The sequence below is a fragment of the Cupressus sempervirens genome, chromosome 3 (assembly GCF_028749045.1).
Source record: "Cupressus sempervirens isolate cs-2001-9-10 chromosome 3, ASM2874904v1, whole genome shotgun sequence".
Taxonomy (NCBI): domain Eukaryota; kingdom Viridiplantae; phylum Streptophyta; class Pinopsida; order Cupressales; family Cupressaceae; genus Cupressus; species Cupressus sempervirens.
Window position 1 is genome coordinate 871,392,324 of NC_143120.1, and position 14,304 is coordinate 871,406,627.

The following is a 14,304-nucleotide window of genomic DNA, read 5'->3' on the forward strand; positions in this document are numbered from 1 at the left end:
GTAATCAATTCAATTAAGTTTTTTGAATATTACATAATCTATATTAATTAATTATAAAAATAAATTAATTAAATGATTTTCTCATGAAGTGAATCACTTGTCACAATTAATTTTGTCTATCTCTCTCTCACCTAATGTACTATTGTTGTGTCTTTCTCACTCTTTATGTGACATGCACATTGTTTTATGCATACTTTGTTGAAAGTATATTGTATGCTACTATGTATATTGGGACAAAGGCATAATAGACTTGTAATTGAAAAAATTATTCAATTGTGTTTATGTTAATGTGTACAAGTGTAGAGATATGTATGAGGCAATGTCAAAATGGTTAATTTGAATAATCTTATGTACAACTTGAAAATTTAAAACTATTCAATATTTACTATTTTAAATTTTATAAATATAAGTCAAAATATTGTTAGAATGAAAACATGAAGTAAAAAATATAATTTTCTTTGGAAATGAAGTTAGCTCCAAACCTATGTGAAAGCCTATGATTAATGATAGTAGTTTGACTTAACTTTTTTTAAAGTTATTAAACAATTTTTTAGATACATATGAATAATAACTGACTTGTGATTATTCACTTATAAGTTGTGAGATACCTTGAAAGAAATAGAATTTATTTGTTCTTTCGAGAAGAATTAAAATGTCAATGTTTTGGACCGTGTTCATAGATTCATTATGAAGATGAAAAATACTCAAAGATAGTGGAAGAGCCGAGACTCGGATAGGGTAGTAGACATGACAAGGATCAATGATCACTTAAAAGATTAAGAAGAAGTAAAGAAGTTGAAAGAAATAATTGTATCTTATTTGTGTACTATGCACAAATAAAATACTAAGCATGAAACAATATCAAAATATATAATTTGCCTAATCTTATGTACAACTTGATCCTAACCTATATATATTTTTATAAAATATATATAAAAAGAATACAATTTTGCTTGCAAATAAAGTAAGCTCCAGACCTATGAAAAAACCTATAACTAGTGATAGCAATTTGACCCAGTTGCTTTTGCAACTATTAAATAAATCATTAAACACATATGGACAATAATTGACTTTCCAATTATTTAGTTAACTGAAATACTCAAAACAATTTTTATAATAATTATAGAGTTCTCACAAAAGTTGAAATATAATTAAACAAATAAACTAATCTAATCAAACCCAAGGTGGTGCACTGTAGTCAATATGACAGAGCAGCAATTAGAGACGCCCATAACTTTATCAATATATCCATGAAACGCTGTGTAAACTTGGTCTGAACAGCCATGGTTGTTAAATGTGACACCACATGGAGAACCGATATTTAATAATAAAAAATAGAGAAATATGTATCCGTTTATCTACCCGCTACCTTCCTCTGCTAACTAGGCAGAGTTGAAATCTGTTTTTATTTATGAATTAAAAAAAGAGTTAACGGGGCATGCGGCGCCGCGGGTGTCTTGCAAGTCGTCTCTTCCCTCTCCAATCGTATTCAAAATACTTGGTAATCAGATTTAATTTTTAAAAAAACAAGAAATTTGTCAAACCGTTGAAATTTTGAGCTCAATTCTTCTACAAAACCCATTCTGTTTTCTTGGATCTGCAGAACTTTCATTTCAATGCATTCTCACATCAAAAGTCTCTCCTTTCAAAAGCGCGTTGTTTGAGGATATTTTTGGGTTGCTCTGTGTTGTTTGGTCTGAGTAAATTTGGTGATGGAAAAGGGATTTGTAGTTGGTCATATCAGAAGCCCTAATAAAGAGGACTTCTTCAATGGTGTTCATGATAGAAAGAGGAGGGCTGTGAATGAGGGTATAGAGATTGATTTGGGTCTTATGGTGGAAGATTGTGGAAGTGAAGCTAAGATCAACAATAATAAGAAGATTAAAAGTTCGATCAATGATTTAGAAAAGGTTGAGGAAATTATTGAGGAGGGAGATGCCATGGAAGGTATAAGGAATCAAGAGAAGCCTTCGTTAATGGTTTCTGATATTGATGAGCAATCTAAGGTACGTTTCAAAACTTTGAAAATTATTATATGTTGGTTCTTGTGCTTATTTAGATTCTTGTTAAACAAGGTCATTGAAATCTTATCTTTCGTTGATCAATCTATCAATTGTATAGCAAATTATGAAATTATCTTGTTTTTATTCGTATGACTAGTGTTTTGTTTATTTGTGTTGATATTAGATAGTAGAATGTCATTAAGTCATTGATAAAGAAAAAAGTTCATATAATGTTACAATAAAATGTTGTGGGTATTTAGATTCCCTTTAAAAAGGTCTTAGAAATCTTTACTTCCGTAGATCAGATTATAAATTATAAGAGACAGTTTTTTAGATTCAAATAAATATTTACATAGTATTAACAAAATATATTCACAGTTTAGTTTTTATATCATCTTCTTTCTTTTTTTTTGTTGGTGTTCATGATAAATCATAACATTGACTCAAACACAATCTAACCTAGAAATAAAATGATATTGTCTTTACTGTTTACCTTGATTAATATGAGATTTGGGATCAGAAAAACTGGATTTTGTGTATTTTACTGAAATGAGAAAAGTAGATCTTGAGTACTATGTTGCCTAGAAATTGTTGATATTCCTTCACTGAATATCTCATCGATATCTGTTTTCTTAGACTGCCCAACCAACAGTTTAGACTGCGTCTCATTTTTTTTGTATTGAATACAAGCTTTTGGATTGAGTTATGAAATAAATTAGTTGTTATTGAATGATTATGCAGATGCAAAGCCAGTGTAATATGAATGCTCAGGACGACCGATCTTTAACTACAAAAGGTTGCAACTTCCCAGAGAAAACAATAGTTAAAAATGAGGTAATTGTTTTTCTTCCTTTTGATTTCTTTTTCAAGCCAGCCATTTCAAAGTCTGCTATAGAAATTAAGTTTATTCTTTAATGGTGTGCGAACAGATTGACTCCCTACAAATAAAGGTGGACAGGATGAAAGAGGAAAACAAGAATTTGAAACTTGCTTTATCTCAGGTGATGAATAACTACCAAAATCTCCAGACCCATCTGTTTAAACTACAAGAAGCAGAAAACAGTGAACAGGTGGAACAGAATGCAAAGGTGAAGATCCATAGTATTAAACCAGTTTCCATTTTTGTAAAATTTAAATACACAAATCAGATAACTTATCACTGCAAATCTGTTGTATTTCAGGAACAGGAAAAGTTGGATGAGGATTCAGATCTAGTATTTCTGTCCCTTGGCACAAATCCCTCCTCAAGTAAACCGAAAAAAGAAGAAACAGCAGAGGCAGAAAGAAGAAAAGAGGCTCTAAAACAAACGAAAGGATCTCATGAACATCACAAATTTTTCGCTCTAGGTTTTGATTTGAAGAACGATGAAACAAGCGAAGAAACCATTCAAACGGTCATATCCCCAATAAGTAGCCCATCAAAAACACAAGGTGGTTTGATGAAGCCAGATTCTATGGATGTTTCTGTAGTGAAAGAAGAAGTTATGGCCGGTCATAAACAACAAGGATATTTTGGGTCAAATAAAGAGGGCGGAGAAAATATAGAAGGTGCAGTGCCCATGAGAAAGGCCAGAGTGTCTGTACGTGCCAGATGCGAAGGATCAACTGTAAGTTAACCCAATTTTTTTTCATTCATAATTAGCTCCAAATTTCAGGTGTTTGAATCGTGTGGAACTTTGATTTAACTATGTAGCCCTAAAAAAAATAATTTTAATGTCCTTTAAAATGTGTGGTGTTTTTATTCTAACAATATAATTTGTGTTCACTGTATACAAATTTAGAAAGATAATTGCTTTAAGTTTCCAATTTGAGTTGTGTTTATTTCCTTGTTCCATGTTATTTGTGAGTTTCTCGTTTGTTTTTGTTAGACTTTATATGCAAATTTTGTATTTTTTTAGTTTAATGTTTCACAGTAAATTCAGTGTTTGAAAGGAAACTACATAGTTTAAATGAAAAGTTTGTTCATATATATTTAATAAACATTGTATAATAAAAATAATATTAATACATTTCAATATTTATACTCTAACGAGATAATATATTGTTCTCCTCTAACATCTAAACCATTCAAAAAGATTCATTGAACTGGTGATATATATTATTTGAGCGCCGATATGCTTTAGGCAACTCTCAACTTTCTAGCTGGATAAGCCATTGAACAGTTTGAGCTTTGAATGACAAATGAGTTTGTCTTAGATAAATCTTAGCATGGTAAGAATGATTTACTGTTTATACTTGGTATTTGGGATAAATATATCTGTACAAGACTTTAGATTTTCATAGTTTACAGTAATTAGTTTGTATTGTTTTGGATTCAATTGTGTCAATTTATTTGTCTGAATTTTTTATACATCATCATATGAAAGAAAACAAAATAAAATGAAATTGAGCCCAAAAACATATTCTTCTCTGTGTCTCTAAAGATAGAATGAAATTGACTCAGTTGAATCCTAAACATACTTTCTACATGGATCTGCTTTGCATAATTTTTCAAACTATAAGAGTAATTCATCTATTTAAAAAAAAAAAAAAATTCCATAATATTTTATTTGCACTGAATTAACGTTTCAAACTACACTCTACTCATGAATGGTGTTGAGAAGTTAAAAGCCCTTACAAACTAAGAAAAATAATTAAGTTTTGTCAATGTAATGTACTCTGATAAACTAAATATCTTCTACCAACTAATCCTTTTAGTGAATATAGAGAAAACTAATCATTGTTCATTCAACTGTATTTCAGATGAATGATGGATGTCAATGGAGAAAGTATGGACAAAAGATAGCCAAGGGAAATCCTTGTCCTCGAGCCTATTATCGTTGCACTGTTGCCCAAGGATGCCCAGTAAGAAAGCAGGTACCAATATATAAATCCTAACTCAACTCTAATCCTATGTTTTTTAATATGTAATGCAACAAAATGTCTTGTATCACCAAGATTGATGGGTTTTGCCTCAATGTGGTACAGGTACAAAGATGTGCAGATGACATGGCTATACTCATCACAACATATGAGGGAAGTCACAACCATCCACTCCCCATTGGTGCCACTGCAATGGGATCCACCACATCAGCAGCAGCCTCAATGCTTTCATCTGGTTCAACCATGGAAGCCATGAATGCCAACAATCCTTACTTTTCCAGGTTACAACAATCCTTTGCCTCCAATCCCACCATTAGCACCACATCTCCCTTCCCCACAATCACACTAGACCTTACAAAACCCCACCACTCACAAGCAAACCCACTTAATTCATCATCCACCTCATTTGCTCCACACTTCTCCCTTCAATCAAGAAACCCATTTACACTGCCCAACTTGTATTCCACTAATCCCAACCCTAATAACACCATACTTCACTTAGAGAATTCCCATCAAAGGGTCCCAGGTTCCAATCCCTGGAACAACACAAACACAAATACAAACACCCATCTCTATTACAACCAACATTATGGCAGGCCAAATTCAGCCATTCCCATATCAAACTATGACCTTACAAACCAGATGTTCCAAGCTTCTTCTGATGCATCACTTCAAGCTACAAGAAACACTCAAGATGGTCTATTAAGATTCAGCTCACAGCCATTGATGCAAAACACCATGGCCAACACAAGTTCAATGAGCACTTCAGGAGCTTCACATTCCTTGGCTGATAAAGTAACTGTTGCTACAGCTGCCATTACTTCAAACCCTAATTTTACATCTGCCCTTGTCAATGCAATAGCCTCCATTATCAGCACTCAAGGAAGGGACAGCAATGTAGCAACAAACATTGCAACTAATCCTGATCAGAGGAAATGGGGACAATCCACAATAGATCCAGTTTCATTGAATCCCACCCATTCTACTGAATCAAACATACTCTTTTCACCTGCCTCTAAAGTATATTCATGAATGTTAGAGATGTATCAATCACAAGAACAAACTGATTACTTCAAAATCAGTCTGCTTTGTTTGAATTCTAAATTCTTTATCACATGTATAGTTGTAATGGGTGACTATTGTTTACTTCATTCTTTTCAGTATTTATTTCTACGAATAATTAAATGTAAGTTGATTTTTTCTAATTTGTAATCTATAAAAGAAAGTCTTTATTCTTTATTTTTGTTGTGTTCCTCTAAGACATGAAAATCAAACATGGATTTGGAGGTCAACCCTTTTAACGTGACAACATTGGCATCTTTTAGAAGACAATTTAATTATGAAATTTGTGACATTTGAATAACACGTCTTTGACGACTTCGTTATTTGCGTGTAATGAGAACTAAAAGCTCGTGGTACTACACAAGTCTTTTTAGAATGCGTCTCATTTGTCAACTTAACGACTCTCTGTTTTAAATTCCACGTCGAGGAATATTTGTTATTCTACATTTTTAAACCATTAAATTCTGCCTTCCAATTTCTTTCTAGTCAAACATCTTTGAATAGTCGAGCGTAGAACACGGAATAAATCTTACAACATTTAAAAGCAAATTCGCCATGTCGTTTGTATTTTTCTAATGAGATAAAAAGGGTTTAAAATATGAAAACTTTATTGACTACAAATTTATTATTACAGCATTTTGTCCCAAAATTTGAGCAATTATATTAAGGTAATATGTTACAATCTAAATGACTCTTTATTAGAGCTATTCCAAAAGAACATTTAGTCTAAGTCCTTCAATTTTCTTTGAAACATTCATAGCAACAAACTAAATTTATAAATTGTCTGAAAATCTTTCAAACTGATTTGGATAATTATTTTATTATAAGAATATTATTGTTTTTTATATACTTTATTATATATTAATTAAGTGGTAGAGTGTTTATTTTTTGAAGATGTTTAATTAATTTTTTTAATTAACATTTTATTATTTCATTTATAAAGTTTTTTTTCTTCAAATAATCATGAAATAATATTCATGAAAAGTAGGTAAGATTCATATTAACAAATAATAAGTAATAAATACTTTAGGCTTCGGCCTTTTCATTTTTTTCTAAAAAGTAAGAAATTTGAATACAATTATTATTATAAGTTATCATTGATTGATAATAATAAAAATTAACATAATTTAAATATATAGAAATTTTAAAATATATTTGAGAATGATGAATATAATTTATTATTTCAATATTTTATTAAATAAATTATTTTTTAATCAGTAAAAGGCTATTGCCCTATTATATTACTTTTGAATTTTTTAATAACAATTTTATTTTTTAACCTCATTCAAAGTGTGAGCACCACAAGAAAAAGAACGGGGAAGAAAACCCCTAGTATAGCCTGAAACCGAAGTCCTATACCAAATAGTACAATTTCTCTCTTGGGGTCCTTAGGAGGCATTCCTTCTTTATACAAATGATGATTAATCCCATATTTGGAGTTATGAGAAGATTTCCCTTTTTTACATAGGCTTTCTTTTAATCTTTACATAATTACAACATTACATTTGCGTTATTCCCCTTTTCTATTTGAGCCTCTTAAAGATATCCTTGTAAAAAAATATCCATCCATTTGTAGTTTTAGTCTTTTCTTTGTACACGTTTCCCACACATAAACATTTCTAGACACACTTTCACAAAGAGTTACCATAGCTGAATTCAAAATGATATCATTCATGTCCAAGTAGATTGTTAGAAAATTATTATGGTTAGCATCATTTCTCTATTTCAAACTTGCACTATTGATGTTGGCAAGGATCTATAAAATTAAAACAACTTAGAATCATTGTATCAGTTTGTCATACCATTAATTACAAGCAACAAATTAAAAATATTAGTATAACGATTACCTTGAGTAAAGCCGAGATTCAGGTGAGATGCTACATCCAAATAAAAGAATTAAAAATAACTTTCAAGGATGGAATATTTGAGATAAAGGAAAGGAAAGAAGAGGGAAGAAAAAATAGAAATGGAAGACAAAAAATTAAAACAACTACAGAGGGTAGACAACCTTTCCTAAGATACAATAGGGAAAAGAAAGGAAGATAGAGACAATATGGAACCTAAGAAGTACAAAATCATCTAAGAAGGAAAGAGAATGGTTGAGATGTTGGAAATATTCAAGACTATGCTAGGTTACTGAGAGGGGAGGAGTGAATTAGTAACCTCTAAAAACTTTATTAAATTCAACACTTTATAGCAATATACCAATTATTATCTATTGATCTAATTGTATGCATGAAAGATTGAAAACATAAATCATTCATAACACTTGAACACAATAATTTGGTGACCCAAAAATTTTCCAAATAGAAAATAAAACTGGGGTGGGGATGATAACCACAAAAATTCAATACTACAACATAAAGTTGGCCAGTTAAGGCTTACATTGATCACTTCTGATGATTTGGCGTGATAGGAGAAATTAGGACTACTAGGTCCACCTTGTTAGAGGTTTTAAAAACACACAATAAAGTAAGCACTCTGTTAAGAGATTTAACAAAGACTGGTAAGTCTACCTTGTTAAAGGATTTAGACTGGTTCACTTGTTAGGATGAAACAATAGATCTCTGACTTACAACTGATTTGCTGATAGAGATTCTTTGAAGTACTAATCACCTTTTGTGATGGATATGTCTTTGCTGCTCCTTTTTTGATATGGCCTTTAATATATACTTTATCTGCCGCTTGATTACATTCACATTGTTACATGTTCATTATCTTGCATACTACCTTGGATATGATACAACCCATTACATATATATACCAATCCAATTTACAAAATTACAAGGTCGGCCCAAATGAAGACACTCGACTTCTGAAGACTAACTTGGTGAAGTTTTAATACTCAACATCCACTATCATTACTCGGAATCATCATGCACTTGGTAGAAGTAGAAGCTCGATCCATACCAATCACTTCAATGTAATCTTGAACTCAATCTGCATTGGTGGCTCAGTAGATACTATGTAACTCTATAAATTGAATTACTCATTTACCATGACTACACTTGGTAAACACTAATCATCACATATGGCTTGGTTAACACTAACTTAGCTTTACATGAACTACTAGCTCAACAAAAATTGCAAATCTTGGTAACCACTAGACTGCTTAGGTTGAACTGTTAGTACTCGATGTCTAACATGGAAAATACTTGTAGATTGTTCAATAAGCTTGGTAGCCATACAAAATCTAAATAAGTGTTGTCACTAATAACAAAATTGACTGAATGTCAACAATCTCCCTACACTTATCAGCCAGAACTTATATACATCTCAATATGATTTTAGCTCGGTATGGTATACTGTTTTGAGATTTTACAAAAAAATTCTTTGTAAGTATATATAGTATATTATATCTACAAATTCTTTGCAATATACACTTTCTCCCTTTGCATGGTTCTCCCCCATACAATATACATAGCATAACAAGTGTTTCTCCCCATATATAGCATATTAAGTGTCTCTCCCCCTTTTTGGCAATAATGCCAAAGATTTATTCAAAACTTATTTACATGGAGACACCAATATGGGAAAGCAAATCAGAATGTACCTTGAGAATAAGTGCTAAAGTTTTATCCCAATTCTCTTGCAAAACTTTGCATGTATATAGAGTGACTTGCACTTCTACAGATAGTTGTATCATGTGGTCTGGAATGTACAAGGTGTTGTCATGGAACAATGTTTTTGAATAAACAATGTGCTTCTGCATTTCATCCATGATGGGAAGGATCATATTCTAAATCTCTATCAGTAAACTGGATCCTTGCTTCTTCTCTCAACAACTCTACCTACATATCTAACAAGAATCTAATTTTCATATGATGTGTAGAGCTTGAACGAGAGTCAAGTTGCAACTGATGTGCACTAGCCTTCAGATCTTCATCGATCTTTGTCAATTTTCTCTTTATCTCCTTTGTGAACTCGATAACATAAAACAAGTTTCGAAAAAGTGATGTTACATTTGTGCAAGAGGTTTCAAGATTGATTAGAATTTAGGAAAGCTCCACTTGTTAGATAGCTATTTTCTAAGCAATGTGCTCAAGTACTTTATTATCAAATTTATTTTCTGCTTTCTAAATCAACTTATCTTGACCATGAGTGTCTTCATTAAACTTTTGGATTTCCACTTCTAATTGCAACAAAATGTGTTGAGAAGCATCAACTTCAACACCTATAGCCTCAAACAAAATGTTCGTGGCATCATCAATAATTTTGTATTCCTTATCTCTTTCCTCTCTCAATTTCTTTTGCTTTGCTTTCTTTCGAAGGAGTTGACTAGCTATATGCATTTGATCTGTAGTGAGATTATCAAAGTCCCATTTGGGAATTTCTATCTCCTCATCTAGGTCTATATCCTCCTCTATCTCCTTTTCTCTACCAAAAAATCTTGTACTCGGTTGAACCTTGGGTTCAACTGTCCTTGTACTTTATGCCTTTGAATCTGATATGGAAACAATAGTAGAGATAGTAGGACTAGCAGTGAAAATTTGTATAGTGCTAATAGATGGAATACTAACTGGTATGCTTATTGAATCCAAAACTGAATTACTTACAGAAGTATCCAAAACTATAGTAGTCAAAATTGTAGAATCCAAAATTGTACTTATTACAGAAGAACACAAAATTGTAGAACATATTGTATCAATTGTTGATGATGTTGACTTGGTGGTTGAAGAAGAGGGATGTTGCAACTCAGTAGATGAAGTGGTAGACACTTCTATTAGTGATGTGCTGAGTTGTGAGGGAGCAAAGAGTGATTGGACATTTGATGTATTCATTATGGTCACAATCAAACTTGTTGAAGTTGTTTCTAAGCTTGATATGGCTGTTGGTTTGCATGGAGAGTGAGGAAGTAAGTCAATGACTACAGTTGCTATCTTCGTAGGATCAATCTCTTCATCATCTTCTTTATCTTCCTCAGTAGCTTCTTCCTCTTTATCTTCTTCAACTTCCTCATTGTCAAAATGTGTGGGCTTAGTGTAATTTTCTTCTTCATCATCATCACTGTCATCATCCTTAACATCTATTGTCAACTCACTTTGTTTATGCAAATGATAAACATTCTTCCACATGCTTGTGGCATTCTTAACCACATGCTCTATGTCCTTGATCAAGATTAAACAAATATTAAATCTAAGAGTCATCTTATCTTCATTTTTCTTTAAGGATTCTTCTACCTCACCATCTATCATGCTAGGTAGCAACTACCTTAGGGTTTATATATAGATATCTTTTTTTGTTTGCATAGAAAAGTCCCATATTGGCTTTATTTTCTCTAATAATTCATTAGAGATTTGGGAGGCTATCTGATCTAGCGAATACTTTCATTTTCCCATTTTGTTTAACACCAGTTCATCAACCTATTTCTTTTCTGCTTTTGATCATGACTGTACCTTCTTCCAATTATTTTATTTTTTCTTGGAAGGTGGGAGGAGGTTTGCTAAAGAAAATTTCACTGCCTTTCTTCCTGGACCTCCTTGTGAACACTACAATGAATGGCTTAGGTGGCTTGATGATGATCACCTTGCCTTTCTTCTTCACTGGTTCTTCTTCCTTTTTTGATTCCTCTTCATCCTTTGGTTCTTCAACATCTTCTCCTTTACCCTCAGTCAACATAAGAGGTGTGCTTTTTTTGAGTTTGGCTGTCCTCCTCTTACCTAAATGTTAACTGCCTGTGGGAGCTTTATCTCCAACTCTATCCTTGCCTTGGCCTCATCATATGTTCCAAAGTGTGGTGCCTTTGGATCAATAGGTTCATTAATCAAGGCTTCAATTATGTCTTTTTTTTCATCTATATTCACCTCATAGGAAAGAGGTTTTACCCATACAACTCTGGGTTTTACTACCTGAATGTAGACTCTATCATAGTTTCCCATGAAACAAACATCATCTTTGTAATCTTCAACCAATTTCCTAGGTATCCTAAATCTATTATTCATTTTCTTCTTGAAGACATCAAAATAGTTATCCATTATGCTAACAAAATTCTATCCCATTTTAGAAATATATTCATAAATCTGGTATAACACTAGCACATCCTTTCTCCATACTACTGTGCCTTTTGAAGGGAAAAACTTCTGAACATAGAGAAATAAACATCTCAACAAAGAATCGAATTTGCAAGGGTTGTTCTTGGATGTTCTAATGCTTTCCATGTTTTTATTGAACTACATCAATAAGTAATCTGCAAGATCATATGACAAGTTGTTCTTCACAACCTTCTATGCCAAGTCATCGGCTTCACATGACACACTTTTGAGACGACTAGAACTGTAAATCTTGTGAGCTATCACATATATGTCAAATTTTAGTTATGCATCAGTTACACTATTGATTTTCATAACTTTGCCATCCCACTTGGCTAGGGTTTTCTTTTCCAACTCCACTTGACCTAGGGTTTTGGTGGTTTTGGCTTTAGTGAGCATGAGGAGGTTAGTGGTACGATGAATCATTTTCTTGGTAATCGAAGCTAGTTGCTCAAGTCATAACTAACCATTGTGAACTTAGCTTAGGATGTATCTAATCCATTTTATTTGAAAACTTTGGGGTAGGTGAGGAATGTGGGTTAAACCCTTATCTTCCAAATGTTTATGCTCAGGTTTAAGAATCCCATTAACACAATTCTCCTAGGGCATCATCTATTTCTAGGGTTATAATTTTCTGAATTGCACACTTAAAATGAGTTTGGATGCCATTAATGAGAAGTACCTTTGGAGGAATCTATGATTGTACTCCATTTGGGTCAAGGGTTTCAGTGATTGCCGGCACAAGTTTGCAATCAAGTGCTTTTCATTCTACTCCTCAGACCAACATCTCTAACCCTTTCGTTCCTTTGCTGCTACTACTTGATGCCATGGTAACTCGGTAAGCTATGAAAAACTTTGAAGAATTTAGCTACAAATTCTACTTGAAGTCGCTTGATCACTCTGCAATTCACTTGACTTAGATTTCTTGGTGAAAATCAATATTCTTTCCTGCCTTTTGTTAAAACTTTTCCATTAATGCTCGATACGAAGGTAGCTAGGTTGACATCATGCTTGACAGTATGCATGACAGCGTGTCATCCACTATCTATTTGGATTGCTCGGTAAAGGATTCATAACTTGGTAATCAAACATGTTCTTGTTACTCCTGACTTTGCTCAGTAGAGTCCATGACTTGACCTTACTTGGTAGAGAAGGTAACTCGGTGATAACTGATACCGATCTCACTTGATGATCCTTTTGTATCTTGAATATTGATTTGGATCTTTGCTTCCTTTCAATTAGAACTGTTTGGATGTGGTCTTGACAACTTAGTTCTAGTTCTTCCTTAAGAACTTAGTTGGAAATAGTGGAGTCACCCACTTCTTGAGTTACATGACCATCATTTCTTGAACTAGCATGCATAGTAGATCTAGGAATCCATTGCTGCCTCATTTGCTTTTGAATGTTATCTTCTTTTGCTTTCTTCTCATCTTCAACTCTACCTGTATTCATGCAATTCTTAGCTAGATGACCAAGTTCAGTATAAGTGAAACATCATATAGTGGTATCTCTCTTCCTTGTGTGATGTTTAACATAGTTCATGCTAATGTGTCCATATTCTCCATAGTAATGACATCTACACCAAGTTTTGTAGTCCCAATAGAATATTTCTATCACATTTTTTTCTACTAGATTGAATGACTTGGATCTGCATTGAGATGCCTTGTGATCTTGTTTCTTGTATTTGTGACACTTGCCCTCAAATTTTGGTTTCTCTTTGCATTCATTAGCCCTGTGACCATGCTGATTGCAATTGTAGCAATTTACCATTGAATTTTTCTTTACCATTGCTTCAACATTTTTTTGATGTATGACCTATCTTACCACAATGATTGCAAGTAGGTCTTTTATTCCTTTGAGCACCTTGTTCGGAGGATCCACCTTCTTCTTTGTATCCAATTCCTGCTTTACCTTTTTGTCTATAGAGATTCTGCTCATTTAGTTGATTTATTTGATTCATGTCTGCTTGGGAATTTATCATTCTTTCATTGATTTTCTTTTCAGTATTTAGGTCATTTTTTAATCTTTCACTAATTTTCTTTTCAGATCTCAACTCATTTCTTATTCTTTCATTGATTTTTCTTTCTAAATTTAGATCATTTCTTAATCTTTCATTGATTTGTCTTTGGCTCTTGATTTCCTCATTTCCATTGGAGATTTGATCCATAAGATCTGCATGCTAAAGTGATTGGTTATAGATTTCATTGTTTCTTCCATCCATTTCTTCTTTCATCTTGTTCGTCTATTCCAAGATTTCACATAGCCTTATTGATTGGATTTCTTGTTCTCTTTTCATCATTCTTACTTATTCTTGTAGGGAACATTCTTCTCTAGGATTTTTTTGATTA

At 32.6% G+C, this 14,304-nt stretch overlaps 1 protein-coding gene across 1 annotated transcript; it reads left to right on the plus strand.

Annotated features, from left to right (window-relative positions):
• The first annotated feature begins 1,559 nt into the window (after positions 1-1,559).
• Positions 1,560-5,981, plus strand: LOC149569562 (WRKY transcription factor 42-like). The gene is made up of 6 exons (XM_089822235.1): positions 1,560-2,006; positions 2,745-2,837; positions 2,933-3,091; positions 3,185-3,610; positions 4,746-4,859; positions 4,971-5,981. Exons 1-6 carry the CDS (start codon positions 1,713-1,715, stop codon positions 5,895-5,897), a joined length of 2,013 nt encoding a protein of 670 aa, XP_089678361.1. The 5' UTR covers positions 1,560-1,712; the 3' UTR covers positions 5,898-5,981.
• Positions 5,982-14,304: the final 8,323 nt, after the last annotated feature.

Coding starts and splice junctions, on each gene's coding strand:
- LOC149569562 (XM_089822235.1), top strand. CDS start 1,713: ATGGAAAAGGGATTTGTAGTTGGTCATATCAGAAGCCCTAATAAAGAG. Junction 2,838..2,932: donor AAACAATAGTTAAAAATGAG/GTAATTGTTTTT, acceptor GTGTGCGAACAG/ATTGACTCCCTACAAATAAA. Junction 4,860..4,970: donor GATGCCCAGTAAGAAAGCAG/GTACCAATATAT, acceptor AATGTGGTACAG/GTACAAAGATGTGCAGATGA.